The 20,806-nt window shown below is 43.9% G+C and overlaps 1 protein-coding gene across 1 annotated transcript in view; it reads left to right on the forward strand.

Moving 5' to 3' along the window:
• Positions 1-20,806, forward strand: part of Baz1a (bromodomain adjacent to zinc finger domain 1A) — a 77,575-nt gene that overhangs the window by 53,475 nt on the left and 3,294 nt on the right. The window contains 9 exon segments of the mRNA XM_038338135.2: positions 2,221-2,345; positions 3,682-4,281; positions 7,201-7,364; positions 8,931-9,082; positions 10,959-11,095; positions 14,874-15,121; positions 15,201-15,418; positions 17,793-18,256; positions 19,941-20,083. Of these exon segments, the coding sequence (XP_038194063.1) occupies positions 2,221-2,345; positions 3,682-4,281; positions 7,201-7,364; positions 8,931-9,082; positions 10,959-11,095; positions 14,874-15,121; positions 15,201-15,418; positions 17,793-18,256; positions 19,941-20,083 (2,251 nt within the window).

Consider the following 20,806-nt stretch of genomic DNA (forward strand, 5'->3'; position numbering starts at 1 on the left):
TGTCCTGGAACTCACTCTGTAGACCAGGCTGCCTCTTGAGTACCAACACCACCCCCACCCAGCTCATTTTCTCTTAAAATTAATGTCGTAAATGATAACTTTCTAGAAAACTTGCAGTGGTTATTTTTAACCAGTTATTTTTCTTGCCTAAATAGTTTGTTTCTCCCTCCACAGCTACCCTCAGCACAGGTGCACACTGTTTCACCGTCCTCTGTGACTTACAGGGATTAGATTGAAAGGTTGATTTCCATCATCCTTTGCAGATATCAAGATAGCCTCCAACATGAATCCCGTGCCTCTGCTTCCCAAGTATTAATATTTTAGGCACATGGTTGCCATGGGCAGTCTTTCGGGAAAAGGGAATGGGAAATGGCTGTTAATGAATATGAGGTTTTTCTATCAGAATAATTAAATTCAGATACTGCTGGTGATTGTACAATGTCTTAATCACTGTTCTATTGTTGTGAGGAGACACAATGACCAAGGTAACTCTTGCTATTTAATTGTGGGCTTGCTTCCAGTTTCAGAAGGTTAACCCTCCATTGTCATGTTGGGAAGCAGGCGGGCATGGTCCTTCAACAGTAGCTGAGAGTTGTGGGTCCTTATTCCCAGGCAGGAGGCTGAGAGACAACTGCACCAGGCTGATCTTTTTGAAACCTCAAAGCTTGTCTACAATGACACAACAAGGCCACACCTCCTAATCGTTCCCTAAACAGTCTATGGACTAGGGGCTAGACATTCAAATGTATGAGCCTGTGGAAGCCATTCTCATTCAAAACACCACAGGCAATCTTGGAAATATGCTAAAAACATCACTAAGTTGTACCTTTGAAATAGTGATTTTCTTTTCTTTTTTATAAGAAGAGATCTATCTATCTGTCTATCTACCTACCTACCTACCTACCTACCTACCTACCTATCTATCTATCTATCTATCTATTTTGGAGTCTGGTCTTTCTTCATAGCCCATGTAGATCAGGGTGCCTTTGAACTCAAGAGATCTGCCTCTCTCTGCCTTCCGAGTGCTGGAGTTAAAGGCATGCTTTTTATAGTATGTAAATTGTTTTTGGTTTTGTGCTGGGTGCTAGACCTAGGCTCTGGCAGGTTTTAAGCACTTGCTCTCCCTCTGCTTATATCCTAGACCCCTCTCAGTCTTCTGAACCAGGCATGGCAGCTTGGAGACTAGAGAAGGACAGCTGCTGTGAACTTAACTTAAAAGTCAGCCTGGGTTACACAGCGGGTTCAGGTCATACTGACTCAACAAACAAATGCACTTTCTCCTGTAGTTGTGTTTTTGGCAGGTTTTCATGTAGCCACAGCTGTCCTGGAACTCCTGTTTCAGCTTTGTCAAGTGTTAGAATTTTAAAGTATTGTGTGTTACTGGGGGAAGGGCAGTGGAGTTTGTTTTCTTCTTCCAGCTTTATGTGGATTCTGGGGCTCAAGCTCAACTCATTGAACTTACATGGCATCTTTACCCATGAGCTATCTTGTCAGCTCCTTTATGTTTTCTGTACTCATCCCGCCCTCCTTATATGCCTTTTCCCTGTTTCCTCAATGAGTACACTTTGTATGTAGAAACAAAAATGATAGCATGTACTTTGAGAGTCTTGCTGTTTATGCTTACTGGCCTGATGCTCCCTGTGGCCCAGGTCGACCTCAGACTCAAGGCAGACTTTCTGCCCCAGCCTCGGGAATACTAGAATTACAGGTATACACCACTGCTTCCATTTTAAATTGTGGAATTTACTCTGAAGTTCATATAGTTTAGTTTAAATTGAGCAACATACTGGAATAAATGGGTTATGTTCATTCCACCCACTTACTGTACCTGCAGTATGGTGCTCCTTCCCCGGGTGTATGGCACCCTATATTTTCCTACCCTGAACCATATCGTCACCTAACCAGCCTCCTGAGCAGTTAAAGGGACTTTTCTACATCATCCACGTTCTCAGCTGCCTCAGCAGCACTAGCCACTCTTGCAGAGAGGACATAGCTTTCATCCCCAGCAGCCATTACAGTCTATAACTCCAGTTCCAACCCCCTGTTGGCCTCCACAGGTAGCAGGAGCATCCATGGTGCATGTACATACATACATGCAGAACACGTGCAACTCTTCACTTTTCTTCACTGCTCTAGGACCAGGCAGGGTTTTTCCTCTCCTTTTTCTCTCATCCATATCTTGAGTCACTTTTCTTTAAACCCATTCTTTTTTCCTTTCAGGGAAGAAGGAAGGGAAGATTTTGACACTAGTACGGAGAGCAGAGAAATAGATCAGAAAGATCTGGACCCTGATGTGGTCACTGAGGATGAAGATGACCCAGGATCGCTGAAAAGGAGCAGAAGAGGTACAGTCAGGTCTCAATTCAGCTTACACTCACTGTGTAGCTAGAACTGACCTTGCATCCCTGATTCTCCTGCCTCTAAATGATGGGATTCTAAGTATATGCTGCATGAATATTTGTATGGTGTCTAAACATCTGCCTTACAGCTCATGATCTCATAAAAATGACCGGTTTGTTATCAAGTGTTATAAAAACACTGTTGTATTTCTGGGATTGTTTTGTTTTGTATTTCATCGAGACAGCCTCACAGCACTCCTCACTAAATAGTACATAACCCAGACTTGCCTGGAACTTACTTTCTTTTTCTTCAAGACACCGTTTCTCTGTGTAGCCCTGGCTATCCCGGAACTTGCTCTGTAGACCAGGCTGGCCTCGAACTCAGAAATTCTCAGCTGACTCAACCTCCCAAGTGCTGGGATTGAACCACTATGCCTATCATATATAGATCATTGTTTCCTAATTTCAAATATTATTTGAGGGGGTGGGGACAGTTTGAGATAGGATCTCACTCTGTAGCTCTGGCTGACTTGGAACTCACTGTAGACTAGGCTAGCCTCATCTGTCTCTGCCTTCTGCGTAACTTAAAATTCTAGTTTTATTGTCTGGTTTTACTAGTTTTTCTCTATAACAAATTAACGCAATGTGCAGGCCTATACACAAAGATCTCTTGTTGTATCTTCACATAACTTGTTCTGTGCATGCCAGAGAGGAGGAAATCTGGTGTGTCTGTGTCTTATTCTTAGGACACCAGTTCTAGTCAGTAAGGCCCCAGCTTCAAATACAGCCGCAGTAAGGGGTTGGGCTTCAGTATGTGAATCAGTCCATAGCACACTAAATGGTGGCTAGCTTTGTGTCTTTGTGTCCCATCTTTCCTTCCTTCCTTCTTTCCTTCCTTCCTTCTTCCTCCCTCCCTCCCTCCCTCCCTCCCTCCCTCCCTCCCTCTCTCTCTCTCTCTCTCTCTCTCTCTTCCTCCTCCTCCTCCTCCCCCCATCCACCTCCTTCGTCATCATCCTCATCGTCGTTGTAGTTGTTTTGAGATCAGGTTTCTCTATGTAGCCCTGGCTGTCCTGGAATTTACTATGTAGATCAGACTAACCTTAAATGAAGAGGTTCACCTGCCTCTGTCTCCCATGTGGCTGTTACCCGGCATGTTTCATATTTCTTTAGTGAAAATATAAAATATAATGAGGCAGATGCCTTTAAGAGTTCAAGGCAGGTGGATCTCTGAGAGCTCCAGGCCAGTGAGGTCTATATAATGGGGCCTTGTCTCAAACAGTAATAACAACAAAACCCAAAGAAATAAAATATAGTGATAATGATGTATTTTATTTCAACACAGGGAAAGTGGGTCAAAATGGTGTTAAGCAATGTATAAAGCAGGAAGAGATGAGCTGCTATACAAAGCAGGAGCCTCCTACTGCTGACGCAGAAGAAGCTGTGCGGCAAGAGCACCAGCGGAAAGAGAAGGAACTCCTAGACAAGATCCAGAGTGCCATCGCCTGTACTAATATCTTCCCTTTGGGGCGAGACCGCCTGTACAGGCGGTACTGGATTTTCCCTTCTATTCCCGGTTTGTTCATAGAAGAGGATTTTTCGGGTCTTACTGAAGACATGCTGTTGCCTAGACCTTCATCGTTTCGTCATAACGCACAGTCTCACGATCCTCAGGCTTCTGTTAAAGCTGAAGAGTCCTTCATGTCTGCATCTACCTCCAGCCTTGACCAAGGTCCCTTCGATGATTCTGTGCTGTTGCCAAAACCAGTGCATAAGCCAAATCGGTGGTGCTTCTACAGTTCCCGGGAGCAGCTGGACCAGCTTATTGACGCTCTCAACTCCAGAGGACACAGGGAAAGTGCCTTAAAAGATACCCTTCTGCAGGAGAAGAGCAGGATATGCGCTCAGCTGGCCCACTTTTCTGAAGAGAAATTTCACTTTTCAGGTAAATTTTTATTTTGCTTTTTGAGTCAGGGTCTCCCTACATGTCCTAAGCTTTTCTGGAACTTGTAGAACAGCATGACTTTAAAACCCAAGAGATCCTCCTGCCTCTGCCTCCCAAGTGCTGAAATTAAAGGTGCATGCCACCATGCCTGGCTTTCAGGTAAAATTTCAGTGAAAACTATTGTGGGTTTTCTTTTTCTTTTTCTCTTCCTATAATCCTAATCACTGAGGATTAAATCTATTTCAAGCTGTTACATACATATTAAGACAACGTTAGCTTTTTATTTGACCTTCTCCTAGTTTGCAAATGAGTGTGGGCTTATATTTCTTCATACAGCAAAGGCTTACGGAGTGTGTTTGTTGTCTGGATCATGAGGAACCATCCATAGTGTGAGCAGGTCTTCTCGTTCTCTGTCAGAGACTGCCTACTTTGCATTGTTATGGCAAAATACTGTACCAAACAACTGAAGGGAAAACAGCATGAGGCTGGGGGTTGGCAGGAGTGACCGAGCATCACCATGGTGTCTTGGAAGCAGAAGGCTGCAATAGGTGGCTTCTTCCTCCTTGTGCCTTTAGTCCACTGGCCTTCCACTCTATTTGATGGTGCCACCCATTCAAGTTGGTTCTTTCGCCTTCTGCTACTGGCTACTGTCACACATGTTACTGAAGTCTAGAAACTCCCTCACAGACAGGCCTGAGGCTTGCTTTACTGATCTACAGATGTCTCAATGCCTAAGATCTAAAGTGCCAGCAGGTTTGAAGATACTACAGTGAGTGGGATTAATCAAGGCAGATACATGGGTGGTCTCTGAAGGCAGAGTGGCCGCCAGGGCAGAGGAGGGAGCAGTGTTCCTTTAGGAGGCTGACTCGCTGATGGCAGATTAGAGAAAGAAAAGCCTCTCTTCTTGGTGTGAGTTTTGGCAGTGAGTCTTTAAGAACTGCTTACATTTGGGGCATGACTATGTCTCGGTTTCTTTTTTCTTTCTATTTCTTTATTCTTCTCACATTACATTCTAACTGCAGTTTTCCCTCCCTCCACCCCCATCCCTCTCTACACACTTCTCCTCTCCCCCAGATCCATTCCTCTTCCATTTCCCTTCAGGAAAAAGATGAGGCCTCCCAAGAATACCAACCAAACATTGAGTAACAAGATGCAATAGGGCTAGACAAAACCCCCATATCAAGGCTGGATGATGCAACCCAGCAAAAGGGTCCCAAGAGCAGGCAAAGGAGTCAGAGACGCCCCACTGTTAGGAGTCCCACAAAAAACCCCAAGCTAAAGGACATGCATAGGACATATAGCACATACCCATGTAGGCTTCGTGATTGTCAGCCTTGGTGAGCCCCTCTTACTTGATTCTGTGGGCTGTGTTCTCCTGGTGTCCTTGGCCCTTCTGGCTCTCCTCTTCTTCAGGATTCCCCAAACTCCACTTCATGTTTAGCTGAGGGTTTCTGCGTCTGCTCCCATCAGCTGCCCCAGGAAGCCTCTCTTCTGACTGGACTAGGCACTGATCTGAGTATAGCAGAATAGCATTAGGAATCATTTCATGACATGTTTAGCTCTATCCTAGGTCTCTGGGCCATCCAGCTTTTGGTTCCTGACCCTCTAGACGGTGTCAGGCATGGTGACGACCTCTCCTGGAGCCAGGCCATTTTTATAATTTTCAACAGATCAGACAATCACCAATTGAAAGTATACAGTTTAGTGGTTGTCAGTATATTGCACGGGTATGGACAGTCATCCTCACAGGACATCTTAAAACATTTTTGTTGCCTCAAACAAGAATCTCTCTGGGCCAGGGAATTAGTTCAGCAGCTAAAAGAGCATAGCTTGTGATCCTGATGGCCTGGGTTCAGTTCCCTGACCTACACTAAAAGCCAGGTGAGTCTGCTGTACCTCTCCTGTAGTGGGTGAAGGGCAGGACAGGACCGTCAGCCACTCGTTCACACACACAGTGCAGTGACAGATCACATACACCATCTAAGTTACCCATTTTTTAATAGGTGTTTTGTTTGTTTCTAGACTGTCATGGGAAATGCTGCCGTAAATATTTACACGTTTTTGTGTCGATAGGGGTTTTCCTTGTGAAGCATATACCTAGGGATAAATTACTTTTCATGTAATAACTTCAATACTCCTGGAACTACTAGTTTGTTTCCCCAAGCAGCTACGCATTTATTTTCCCACCCATAGTATATAAAGGTTCTAGTTTCTCCACTTACCAGTAAATTAACTAGTTTTCTATTTCAGCCTTCATACAGGGTGTGAAGTCCCACTAAGGATCCATTTGTATATTTTTCTTAAAGAAATGTCTGTGCAAATATTTTGCCCATTTTGTAAATGGATTATTTGTCTCTTTATGTGTATAAATGTCTATTTCTATTTGTGTGTATTTTCACGATAAGAGTTCTTTGTTCCGGATACAAGACTGACTAGTATCAGTTTGATACAAGCTGGAGTCATCTGGGAAGAAAGCCGTAACTGAGAAAATGCCTCCATGAGATTGGCCTGTAAGGAAGTCTGTAGGGCTTTAGATTGATGATTGATAGATATGGGAGGGCCCATCTCACTGCAGGAGGGTCCATGTCTAAGTAGGTGGTCTTGGAGGATTTAAGGATACAGGTTAAGTAAATCAGGAGGAGCAAGCCAACAAGCAGCACTCTTCCACGACTTCTGCTTCAGTTCCTACCTCCAGGTTCCTTCCTTGAGTTCCTTCAGTGGTGAACTGTGATTAAGCTGAGATAAACTCTTTCCTCCCCACGTGCTGCTGGCCATGATGTTTTATTACAGCAGAGAGACCTTTACCAAATCTGTGGTTGTAATGTTGGGAACGCATGGTTCTTTTATTTCAGTTGTCTCAGAATCATGTCATGGTTTTATGTAGAAAATCTTAATGGAAGAGATACTTGGTTATTTCAGACAAACCTCAAGCTGATAGCAAGCCTGTTTCTTCTCGGGGACGATCATCCAGCGTATGTGACACATCACAGATGTCTGCGGAGAGGCAGCTTGAGCTGAGGCTCAGAGACTTTCTTTTGGACATTGAAGACAGAATCTATCAAGGGACATTAGGAGCAATCAAGGTTTGTCCCTCCTGATGTTTATTTATAGCTTAGCTGGTATGTGTAAATATTTCTGGATGTTTTATATTATCATCAGATGTTGAAATATATAAGGATATTATCTTTCTTAACCAACTCCTGCCTTCTCTGCTTAATCATATTGGTGGATGTCCCCTAAACCCCCACTAACAGGGTCTCGTACATATTACGTAACAACTCCAGTAAAGTGCATCTCCAAGTGTTGGTTTCTGTATCTTTGAGACATGGTCTAACACTGTGTCCTTGATTGCCTGGGACTCTCCGAGTGCTGGAACTTGCAGGCTCGCACCATCCTTCCTGTTACATACGCTGTGTTCGTGCTTTTGCCATCATTTGTCATTTTTACTGTGGCCAACTTAGTCATTTATAAAGGGGCTGGATAGATGGCTCAGCACTGGCTGTTCTTCTAGAGGCCCCAGTTTAACTAGTGGTAGTTCACAGCCTTCTGTAACTCCAGTCCGAGAGGATCTCATTCTCTCCTGGCCACCATGACTATTGGACACTTAAGTGGTGCATAGACTTATATGCAGATGGAACATTTGTGCACTTTTTTGTTTTTGTTTTTGTTTTTTATAGTTAACTTATCTTTATTTTATGTGTTGGTGTTTAGCCTGGATATATATCTGAGTAAGGTTGTCGGATCACCACAGTTACAGACTGTTGTGAGCTGCCATGTGGGTCCTGGGAACTGAACCCAGGTCCTCTGGAAGAGCAGCCAGTGCTCCTAACCACTCACTGAGCCATCTCTCCAGCCCCTGTTTTTGTTTTTCGAAACAGAGTTTCTCTGTGTAGCTTTGGAGAGAACCTGTCCTGGAACTCACTCTGTAGACCAGGCTGGTCTCGGACTCAGGATCTGCCTGCCTCAGTTTCCTGAGTGCTTGGGTTAAAGGCATGTGCACCACTGCCCAGCTTAAATTTAAATTTTTAGAAAATTGTGTAAAGCTGAGTGTAGTAGCAATGGCCTTTAATCCCAGTATTTGGGAGGCTGAGGCAGGTGAATCTTTGTGAGCTTGAGGCCAACCTAGTCTACAAAGTGAGCTCCAGGACAAGCTGGACCTACATGGAGAGAGCCTATTTCAAAAAACAAAACAAATTTAGCATGATAGCTCACACCTATAATCCCAGCCCTTTAGAAGCAGGAGGATCACCATAAGTTCAAAGCCAACTTAGGCTACCTTGTAAAACTCTCTCTCTCTCTCTCTCTCTCTCTCTCTCTCTCTCACACACACACACACACACACACAATATGATTTTAAAAGTAGACTACTAAAGCTTTCATCTACAAATTATATAAATTTCATTTCATAATTTAGCAACTTTTTTCATTATTTTAAGTTTTGAGTTTATTCTTGTTATATAATCCTAACTTCCTGCCAGTTTTCCTGCCTCAGCCTCCTGAGTGCAGTAACTGTAATTTTTTAGATGCCTTTTGATTCATCGTTTCTGGGATGTACATGAATTAATCTTACTTTTGTACTCTAAGTGCATATGTCTTAGAGTAAATGTATTCCCATATTTCAGGGTTAATAAGTTCAGGTTTCGTTACAGGTTACAGATCGGCACGTCTGGAGATCGGCCTTAGAGAATGGACGGTATGAGCTGTTAAGTGAGGAAAGCAAGGAGAACGGAATGATTAAAACTGTGAATGAAGACGTCGAGGAGATGGAAATTGAGCAAGCAAGGGTCATAGTGAGAGACAGGTACAGAGGTTCCTGAAGTCTTCAGTTCCTGCTCGCCCCTGCAGTCTTAAGCTTTTGACTTTGGTTTGTTTGGATTATGTAGAGGATATTTAATTTCATTCTATTATTATTTGGGGCAAGTGTGCATGTGTGTGCAGAGCAGAAGTCAGTGTCTCCCGCCCTTCACTAATGCTGGGCCTCTTCCTGAGTCCTCATGAATTCAGCCAGGCTACCTAGCCAGTGAGCTGCAGGCACCTACCTGTCTAACGCTGCCATGCCTTCCTTTTGATGTGGGTACTGGGGATCTGAACTGTGATCGTCCTGCTTGCACAGCAGGTAAAGTGCTTGTTTGCAGCACAAGCCTGATAAACCAGAGTTTGTACTCCAGAACCCATTTAAAGATAACTGTGCCATGTATCTGCAATTCCGTCCTCCTATGTGAAGACAGAAGAACTGTCCAGAAACAGTACGCAGCAGGGCAGAAAGCAACAAGAGGGATCCTACCTCAACAAGGTTAAAGAGGAGAGGTGAAATCAAAAGTTATCCCCTGACTTCCGTATATACAGTATGATATATGAGTGCACTTAAAACAAACTCAAACTCACTCGATAAATGAGTGAATTCTGAGGTGGGCTAGGATATAGCTCAGTTGTGGAATACTTGCCTAGCATATCTGAGGTGCTCAATTTGATTCCCAGAAATAACATACACACAATTGAGATCCTTAATAAGTCTGTTCATTGAGATCATTTTCTATACTTCACTCTTGCTTCATTTTGTACTGATGCAACCTAAAGACAGCTCATTAAAACATACACTTCTTTCTCAGTTGGGTCATTTTGACTGGTACATACTCCTAAGCAGAAGTGCTACAGAGCCAGGGGGTGCACACTGGTAATGCCCACACTAGAGGGGAGAGGCAGCAGGATTGTGAATTCTAGACCAACTTTGGACTACATAGCAGGCTTCAGGGACGCATTAGGCTATGTAGTGAGAGATCCTGTCTTTAGAAAGAAGTACTATAGGAAGTTTTCTGTGGGTAAGATGGTGTGCAAAGGCTTTGCAAGTGATTGTTTTACACTGTGAAGATGTGTGTCTGGAGGTTTACATCTCATAGGGGGAAGGGGAAGTTACAAGGCTCACATCCAGAGCTAGAACAGAGCAATAATGAGAAATTGCACAAGCTCCATAGGCTTTAAGGTCTGTTGCCTTCACCTCTCTGGAATTTTACCCAGAAGGCTTCCCTCCTTTGACTGGGTGCCCTTCTTTCCTGAGTGAACCTCTGCTATTCACTCACTTGTAATAGTTCTTTGAGATTGGGAAACTTTTCTCTTTTTGGTTTTTCAAGTTTCTCTGTGTAATAGTCCAGGCTGGCCTCAATCGCACTGACATCCACCTGCCTCTGCCTCCCAAGGATTCCATGAGTGTGCCTTGCTGATCCCAGCTCTTCCTCCCCTCTTACATAGGTGTTGATAAACTTGTAGGGTCTAGGGTGATGGCTCAGTGGATAAAGCACTTGCCATACAAGTTAGGACCAGAGTTTTGAACAACCAGAACGTATATAGAGCTAGGCACATGCTCCTAGTGCTGTCACTGGCAAAATGGGAGACAAAGACGGAATTCCTGGGAGTGCATGGCAGCCAGCCTGGCATCTGCAATGGCAAACAAACCATGGCTTGAAGGTAGAAGGCAACAACTGACACCTGAGGCTGTCCTCTCCTTCACTTAGGTGAGGGGCGTGAGTGCACACACGCGCGTACACACACACACACACACACACACACTCACACACACTCACACACACACTCACACACACACACTTTGGAAGGATGAGTAGGTCCAAATTTCACCTGATTGTGATTTTCAGTACCATAAACTGTTGTTATTTTAATTGTAGGCTTTTGGGGATTAAAACAGAAACTCCAAGTACCAGCAGTACACCACAGTCAGTGAGCAATGTGGTTCATTATCTGGCTATGGCCCTCTTTCAGATAGAACAGGGCATTGAACGGCGGTTCCTCAAAGCTCCACTTGGTGAGTATCTTCTTATTAATGGTTACGTAAGAACTCTATGGGCTGGCATGAAGTTGATAAACTCATATAATGAGCTTGAAACTGTTTTCACTGTTTAAAAGATGAGCTTTTCAGGTAAGATGTATTTTAAATAATGCCTAGATACTGCTTTCTGGCTTATTCTAAATAAACATTGTTTTAGTAAATGCTTCCTCATGTTGTGGTGACGAACCATGAAATTATTTTTGTTGCTACTTCATAACTATGATTTTGTTACTGTTATGAATTGTAAATATCTGTACTTGCCAATGGTCTTAGGCAACCCCTCTGAAAGGTCATTTGACCCCAAAGAGACTGCAACCCACAGGTTGAGAACCACTGCTACAGGCAGTACCATCCAGTTTCAGAATGTGAATTTGTTCACACAATGTCCTTAGATTGAAGAATTCATAGCCAATACCTCAGTGTTATAAAGCTATTGATAGTTGTGTTATAACTTAAGAAATCCTATCACACTGACAGTGCAGTTGTAAAGCCTGTCATCTTAGCACCTGATATCACGGCATGCTTGGTTTTGCTGGGGTTTGGTTTGAGGACTGAGTGTTGGGCTCCACACATGCTCCCATGAGCTGTATCTTCTCCAGCCCTCCTCTTACTTTCTGATTTAAGACAGGGTTTCACTAAGTTGCTCAGGATGATCCTGAACTCTTGTGTAGCCTGGGCAGGTCTTGAACTTGGTGTCCCTCCTGCCTTAATTACCTTCCTCTAAACTGGTACCATCAGGCCAAAAGTTCCTCATACTCCTTTGAATGGACTGATCAAAAAAGAAAGCTCAGATGCTACCCCAGTGTATCCAGAACACTTGAAAGATAAGGAGATGGACTCCCACTGAACTATGTTATTGATGGGTTCAGGGAGAACTAAAATAATGGCCTTCAGCTGTGTGCCCACCAGGCTCCGGTGGGTTGTTCGAACCCAGTGGTCATACAGATGTCCCAAGTTAGATTAAATGGATCACAAAGCTAAGCCAAAAGGTCATGAGCCTGGGAAAGAAACTGGGGATTAACTGGTGTTAATGGGGATGGAAGGGAGTTGTAAGGGTTTGGAGGAAGGTGGGTACACAGCTGGGTGGTAGACTGCTTAGCCTGTATGCTCAGAGCTTACTGGCTTTTCTAGTAGGGTCTTAGAAGATAAGAATGCTGAGAGATTGGCAGACAGTAGAGCCTTGGCTGAGGTTTCAGACAGAAGATTCTCTGGACACTGGGATAGGGGTCGTTTGTGTGGCATATTGGACTAAGTCTGTGTGTGCTGATCAACTGAGACTGGAAAGTCAAATTATTAATAGGACACCAGCACCACTGAAGTGAAGATGTCTCCATGTCAGCGGGACAGGAGAATCTCAGAACCGGCACACAGAGGCTATGTCCAGACAGGCTGTATCTCAAGCTGGTAGCAGAACTTGGCAGTGTGTAAAGTCTCATGGTACTGGTTTTGAAGGCTTGAGGGAGCCAATGGAAAGTGGCTGAGGCCTAGCATCGTGTGGTAAGGTTGGAATCCCTGGGGAGCGGCGAGGAGAGATCAGCCTCAGTTGCAGTGGAGACCCCAGATACTGGAGATGGCAGGGCTATGGCATGTCCATCAAGGACAACAGCAGGTGTGGAATTGAACTTCTAGTGTGGAAAAGGAGTAGTACAGGAGACTCTCCTTGCCAACCTGGAGATCCCACCCATTGCCTCGGAAGTTGTTAGATTCTTTGTATCCCATAAAAGGTTTTGTCACTCCCTGAACTAAGATAGAGATTTAAGAGAAGCCTCTAATCTTTTTGAGGCTAGCCTTGAAAACCTCCAAGAAAAAAGTTGCTTATATGTTCAGAGGGGAAAATGAGATGTAGTTGTTTAGTTCACCTGTGGCAGTTTCTTGAGGAGTTAATCAAGACCAGCAAAGTAGAAGGTAAGAGAAACAAGACGTATTTTGCCCTTGGTAGCCATGTAGCCTAGAGAACCAGTGAGGGGTACTTGGCTTGTTGAAGCTTGTCGACGCTGATAAAGGAAGAAAATCTGTGTGCAGCTGTGATCCAGCACTTAAGTGGAGGCCGCCCTAGGGTATGTGGGAGCCTGAGACTCCCGTGGGCCACAGGAGGCCCTGTCTCAACAAAGGGCTGGGGCGGGGGTTTGACTCTCCGGCAGTCATGTCAAAACAGGATAGTGGTGAGCCAGTATCTCAGTGCTGAACGGGCATAAATGATCTCAATCTTACGATGTAGCCAAAGGTGATCCTTTGTAGTGTGTGTGGAATCCTTGGTCTAATCTCCAACAACACTAGATACATGGAAAGATGAAGGTGGGAAAATAGTGTCCGCTTACATCCTAAACGTATTAATGCCCTCTTCATTTTCTCTAGCTCTGAAGACTCATTTGAAGTTCTCTTTAGTTCTTATTTCTTTATTTTGGTTATGCTGGGGATCCAACCTCAGATTTGACACATGGGAAGCACACGCTCCGTCACTGAACCACACACTCGCCAGAGCACTGACTCATGTAAACTGCTCATCTCCTGTTTCCAAGTGAGCAGAGCAAATGTAGAAAAATAGAAAGAACTCGAGTGGGGAGGGTTCTGAGAAAGGAATACCCAATTTAAATTCTCACATAAGACATATTAAACATAGTTTTTCATATTTTATGAAGTTCTGATATTTGGTTTCATTATTAGTCTCATTCTTATAGTTCTCACAATATTTTATTTCCACAATAAAACCGTGCAAGTTTTTGGTTTGGTGGTATATGGATGTGTGTTGTTGGGGGTGCAGTGCAAAGCAAGCATTCTACTTTGGAGCTGTTCACTCAAACCCTTTATGGGGTTTGGTTTTCTTTATGTTTAGTTTTGTTTGCTTTAATTAGTATTATTGTTGCGGGGTGCACTTATACCTGTGTGCGCCCCAGCATAGTATGGATGTCAGAGGACACTCCATTGGTTCTTCCTTCCAATTAGGGTCCCAGGATCCAACTTAGGTCATCAGGCATCCATGGCAGGCACATTTACCTGCTGAGCCCTCTTTGCTGGCTTGGATTTTTATTTGTTTTGTTTCTTTGGTTGATTTAGTTTGGGGGCGTTTTTGTTTTGTTTTTGAGATAGTACCCCAGAATGGCCTTGAACTTAAAATGTCGCCCAGGCTGGCCTGTCGTTGAACCCTTGCCTCAGTCTCTTGAGTGCAGGACTAATATCAGTGTTAGTGTGGTGAACTCTCAACAGTCAGCACAGTGGTCTTTAGTATATTAGAACACACTGAGCCGATACCCTCAATTTCAGAACATAAACCATCAGCTCAAAAGAAACCTCATGTGTTCATACTGAAATTAGAACACATGAGGTTCAATCATTCTTCTGGCAATGAGAAAGTACATACTTGATCCAAAGGAAAGGTAACTTAATCAGTTTTAAATTAGATCAAGATTCAATACAAAGACTAGATTGGGAACACATTGCCTAAATTCTTTTCTCTTTTAACTATTAAAATCTTCAAGCCTTCAGTTTGGATTTAAGTAATTCCTTATGTTATTAACAATGTGACTCAGCAGATATAACATTAGGTGTGGGGAGTTTGAGGGTGAGACAGTCTTGTTCCATTGCCACCCAGACTGACCTGGAACTCATTGCATAGTCCAGACTGGAATCACATAGAATTTTAGTTTTCAATATTAAGCATAATCTTTTTGACAAACGTAAGAAACATGAAATTAAAAAGGATTCCAGGAGACACTTACGTTTGCCCAGAGACTTCAGTTGCTTTTCCTCTCTTCAGATGGCAGTGACAGTGGACGCTCTTATAAAACTGTCCTGGACCGTTGGAGAGAGTCCCTCCTTTCCTCTGCAAGTCTATCCCAAGTCTTTCTTCATTTATCAACCTTGGATCGCAGTGTGATGTGGTCTAAATCTATACTGAACGCACGTTGCAAGATCTGCCGGAAAAAGGGCGATGCTGAGAACATGGTCCTCTGTGATGGCTGTGACCGCGGCCATCACACCTACTGCGTCCGGCCAAAACTTAAGGTATCTACCTTGCTCTGTTGCCCACATGGGAACTGAGGTCTTGACCAATAGATAATGGTCATGTCTGTGGTTTGTTCAGGTCATTCCTGAAGGAGATTGGTTTTGTCCAGAATGCCGACCAAAGCAGCGCTCCAGGAGACTTTCCTCTAGGCAGAGACCGTCTCTGGAGAGTGACGAAGAGCTGGAAGAGAGCATGGAAGGTGACGACGAAGCGGATGATGACGAAGGTGAGAGTGAGGAGGAAGAGTATGAGGTGGAGCAAGATGAAGAGGACTCCGAAGAGGAGGAGGAACTCAGGTGAGTCTGGTTTGCCACGTGAGGGTCTTCTAGCCTGTGACTCTCAAACCCACACACAATACTTGGGGACATAACTGCTCGAAAAATAACATATCTGAAACTGCTTGTGCTTTTCATGTATTATACATAATTCGGAATATTCCCAAGGTGGGTATTTCTGATCTAAGCAGACCACATTGTATTCTTGTGCTCTTGCCCCATTATCGTTAACAACTCCTTGGAGACGGGCTATCACTCGGGCCACTGCACGGCTTTTGCACTGGATTTTCCTGCTGTGGTAACACTGTGGTGGTCTCCCTTTCTCTTTTCCCCTTAAGCAGTCTCACATTGTTGGTCAGGTAGACTCGAACTTGAAGTAATCCTGCCTTGGCCTTCTGAGTGCTCAGATTACAGTCATGCAAGATCATACCTGCAGCATAGATATATCTAGTAGGCAGATATTTAAACTAGATGTTTTTATCCACTGGTTCTCCATCAGTAGTCCTAGGTAGAGTCACAACAAGAGAAAGTCATATTGTATTCTTTGTTCTTGTTCTTAGCTCACCCTCCATTCTAAACATCCGTACCAATCTCATGGAATCAAGAGGCTGAGTATGGCAAGGGTGCCCAAGAGCTGTCCAGTACAGAAAGGCCATTGTCAGAGGAGAATAATTAATAGAATCCCCCCTTTTATTATTATCATTAAGGTTTTTTTTTCCTCTTTCATTATTTGAGAATTTCATACATATGTGTTCATCAAATCAACTACAATTTTATTTTTTGTTTTTCAATATAGGGTTTTTCTGTAGCTCTGGCTGTCCTGAAATTTGCTCTGTAGATCAGGATGGCCTCAAACTCACAGAGATCCGCCCACCCCTGCCCCCTGAGTGCTGGGATTAAAAGTGTGTGAAACCATTGCCTAGCGTGTTTTTTGGGGTTTTTTTAAGAGTGTCAGCTAGTAGAGACCATCCACCATGTAAAGCTTTTGAAGGCAATATCACATTAAACTTAGCAATAAAGAATCTGGGGAGCCTGGAAAGATGGCTGCTGTTTGTTTGTTTTTACTCTTAACTCTTTGCTCTTTGGGGGCTCACAACCCAGCTCCCAAACAAATCACACACATGGAGACTTATTCTTTCTTATAAATTGTCTGGCCTCAGCTTGGCTTGTTTCTAGCCAGGCTTTCTTATCTTAAATTATCTCATCTACCTTTTGCCTCTGAGCTTTTTTCTTTCCTTCTGTGTATCTTGCTTTCTCTCTTCCTCCGTGGCTGGCTGGGTGGCTGGCACCTGACATCCTCTTCGCCTTGTTCTCTTGCTCCTTTTCCTGTTCCCAGATTTGTCCTCCTATTTATTCTGCCTGCCAGCCCCGCCTATCCTTTCTCCTGCCTCACTATTGGCCATTCATCTCTTTATTAGACCATCAGGTGTTTTAGACAGGCAAAGAATCACAGCTTCACAGAGTTAAACAAATGCAGCATAAACAAAAGCAACACATCTTTACATCATTAAACAAATGTTTCACAGCATAAACAAATGTAACACATCTTAAAATAATTTCCCACAACAGATGGCTTCATAAGTAAACTGCTTGCATAAGTGACTATGCGAGCATGAGGACCCAAGTTTGGATCCCAACACCCACACAGCAGGGTGCCCTGGGATCGGAGTGTGGAGAAGGAAGGTCCCGGAGGTTTGCTGGCTAGCTAGTCTAGTCTCATTAGCCGGTCCCAGCTTTAGTGAGAGACCCTGTCTCAAAACATAAGACACCCAGTGTTGATCTCTGGCCTCCACGTGTCCGTACAGGTCTGTGCAGCTGAACTGCATGTACACACATGCTCAGAAAATCAGCAGGTCTCTCATTTCGGAAAATTCTTACCAATGTTGCAGGTTAAATAGAAGTATGTAAAGAGACGAGTTCAATCTAGTTTTGTATTTGAGTCATAATCAGAAAGTAATAAAGAGGTTCTTGGCTTGGTCTTCATGAACCACGGGTTTGAGGCCTCCTTCAGTGTCAGCCACTGGCAGAACCATCAGCCGCTTGTGTTGATGGCGATGACACGGAGGGAAAAACCAATGCACGCCTTCCATGTTCAAGATCACTGGCCCGGTCTGTTTGCCAGTATCCTAAGGATGTTACCAGTTTATCACAGTTCAGGACTTGATTTTCATGATGATGTCCTAGTTAGTAACCTGAAAAATAAATGTCCTCCACTGTTTCAGAGAAGTACATGGAAGCACAGTTTAGATTTCCATGAAAACTTGTCTCCAAACGGAAGAGCTGACTATAGTTATACGCCAGAGTAATTTATCTGTAGCCCTGAGTACCAGGAACCATACATATATATGCTCATCACAGTCTGTACAATAATCGTGTTTTCCAACAATTTTTGTAGCCCACCTAAACGAGGAAGACCACAAGTCAGATTGCCAATTAAAACAAGAGGGAGACTTAGCTCTTCTTTCTCAAGTCGCAGCCAGCGACAAGACCCCGGGCGGTACCCCTCAAGGAGTCAGCAGAGCACACCCAAAACCACTGCTTCTAAGACTGGCAGGAACCTAAGGAAGATCAGATCTGCTCCTCCTACAGAAACTCGTTCGCTAAGAACTGCTAGTCGTTCGACTCGCCAGAGTCCTGGTGCACTGCAGGCGGATGTGTTTGTGGAACTGCTGAGTCCTCGTGGAAAACGCAGAGTACGGAAGAGTGCCGATAACACCCCAGAACACAGTCCCAGCATCACCAACTTCAGAGTCGGCACCTCGAGATCAAGCGGACACTTGATACCTTTAAATACCGTCGCAGGGCTTTCTCTCCAAGACAGCGACTCTAAGAGAAGAGGCAGGAAGAGACAGTCTACAGGTATGAAGTTCAGCTTACACTCAAGACAGCTGAGTCGTGGTCAGGTTTTAGAAGCTGTTCCTGTGATACACAAAGCATCCTGATCTAAAGTGGATGTCATTGAAGAGGCCACTATTGCTGAATAAAGGCGAAGCACACTAGCAGTCTCTACTGGCATGGGGCATTGTATGTACTCAGTTTGAAAAGAGTGGGGGGGGGGGTCAGAGGAGGCATAAACCACTATACCTGGCTTTTTACTTGAGTGCTTGGGATCAAACTGAGATCCTCATGTTTGCAAGGCAAGCACTTTACCGGAGAGCTCTCTTTAGCCTTTAGTATTTCATAAAAACAAAAATATATATACAGGTGCCTGCTGAGGTCAGAGAGTCTTGGATCCCCTGGAACTGAAATTACAGGCAGTTGTGAGCCATCTGATAATGGGTGTTGAGAACCAGACCCAGGTCCTCTGGAGGGTAGCTAGCGCTCTTAGCCAGCAGGCCATCTCTCTGGTCCTAGGATTCCTTGGAGGGGAGTTATTTGTTTTGTTTTTCGAGGCAGAGTTTCTTTGTGTAGCCCTGGATGTTCTGGAATTAGTTCCATAGACCAAATTGGCCTTGAACTCACAGAGATCCCCCTGCGTTTGCCTCCCAAGTGCTGGGTTTAAAGGTGTGCACCACCACCCCCCCACCCTAGTATTCCATTTTTAATGGAGGAAATTAGTCAGTATTTGAACACTTTTCAGAGTTAGGGTTATACTCTAGTGGTGAAATGCTTGCCTCGTGCATTTCATTTTCTTTTTCCTCTCTCAGAACACAGTAATCACCACTAAACAAGAACATTACATTATTTGATGAGATTACCCTCTGTAGTTGGGTACTGTATCACACACCTTTAATCCCAGCATTCAGGAAGTAGAAGCAGGTGACTCTGAATTTGAGGTCAGCTTGGTCTACATAGTGAGCTCCAGGACATTCAGGGCTACCTAAAAAGACCCTGTTTCACAAAACAACAAAGATTACCCTTTGAAATACTAGACTGTAATGGTGCCGTAGTATTTTCATGAACTGGTCACTTTGTTTTTAATTACAAATTTTGTTTATAGTAATCTTTACATCATCATCATCTTTTAGCGTAGTGTTGGCTGGTTGGTACTAGCCAGGTTCCATCTCCAGTCCGTTTGGTTCATTGACTTGTGGGTTGATTGGTTAATTGAGATAATGTTACACTGTGCACGACTGCAAACTAGGTGCTTCCTGAGCCTCCCAGAAGCTGAGAGTACAACCAAGGTGGAAGAGCCTTAAAATATGATTACCAATAGAAACCTCAGACCTAGCCGGGCAGTGGTGGCTCACACCTTTAATCCCAGCACTCAGGATGCAGAGGCAGGTGGATCTCTGTGAGTTCGAGGACAGCCTGGTCTACAAGAGCTAGTTCCAGGAAAGCTCCAAAGCTACAGAGAAACCCTGCGGGGGGGGGGGGGGGGGGCTGGGGGGACACTCAGACCTCCAAGCAGCTAGACACATGCACATGCCCCTGTACACACACATGCAGGCATGTGTACATATATTTACAACATATGCACGTGAAAAGCAAAAATCTCAGTGTATATTTTCTATTGAAATTTGAGGTTTATGTCTGTGAGCAGCTTAGCTTACAATCGCTATTCTGCTTTATGCTGTCTAAATGTCTTGTCTTCCTTACCCAGAGTCATCGCCTATGCCACTGAATCGAAGAAGTTCTGGCCGACAAGGAGGCGTTCATGAGCTGTCTGCCTTTGAACAACTTGTTGTGGAATTGGTACGGCATGATGATAGCTGGCCCTTTTTGAAACTTGTTTCTAAAATCCAGGTAATACTACAACTAGACCTTATAAAATATACTCATATATTACCTGATTTACATTTATATCATATGTTGTAATCTTTATGGAAATTTTGAAATTATCAAAACACCTGTTCTCTTCTGATCCTTCCCAAAGGCCCACAACTGGAACGTTGCTTTCAATGCTGAACAAAACTGAGGCTTCACAACATTTCCTTTAGCCCTCCTGATCTTGTAACTATTTGGGTTTTTTAGACAAGGTCTCATATGACCAGGCTGGTCTCAGACACTTAAGATTTATGTACTTTTAGTTTTTATGAACGTTTGTATTATGCATGTGTGCCATGTGTGAGCAATGCCTGAAAAGGCCAGAAGAGGGCATCAGACCCCCTGGAACTTGATTGTGAACCATGTGGGTGCTGGGAACTTGAACCCAGATCCTCTGCAAGAGCAGTAAATTCTCTTAACCACTGAGCCGTCTCTCCAGCCCCGTAGCTCATTCTTTTAATGATGACACTGTCTTAAAATAATTTTTTGCTTTATATAACTATTCATTGAATGAATCCAATTAAATATCATTAATGGTATTTCTCTTAAATGTTAAAAATTAGTAATCAGACTACAACATGCTTCAGAATTGTTTTAGAGGGCATATTAAAGCATACCTGAGAGCCAGATGTGTGTGCCTGTGATCCCAACACTGGGGAGGCAGAGGCAGGCACATCTCTTGAGTTTGAGGCCAGCGGGGTC

This window comes from Arvicola amphibius, chromosome 7, assembly GCF_903992535.2.
Source record: "Arvicola amphibius chromosome 7, mArvAmp1.2, whole genome shotgun sequence".
NCBI classification, from domain to species: Eukaryota; Metazoa; Chordata; class Mammalia; order Rodentia; family Cricetidae; genus Arvicola; species Arvicola amphibius.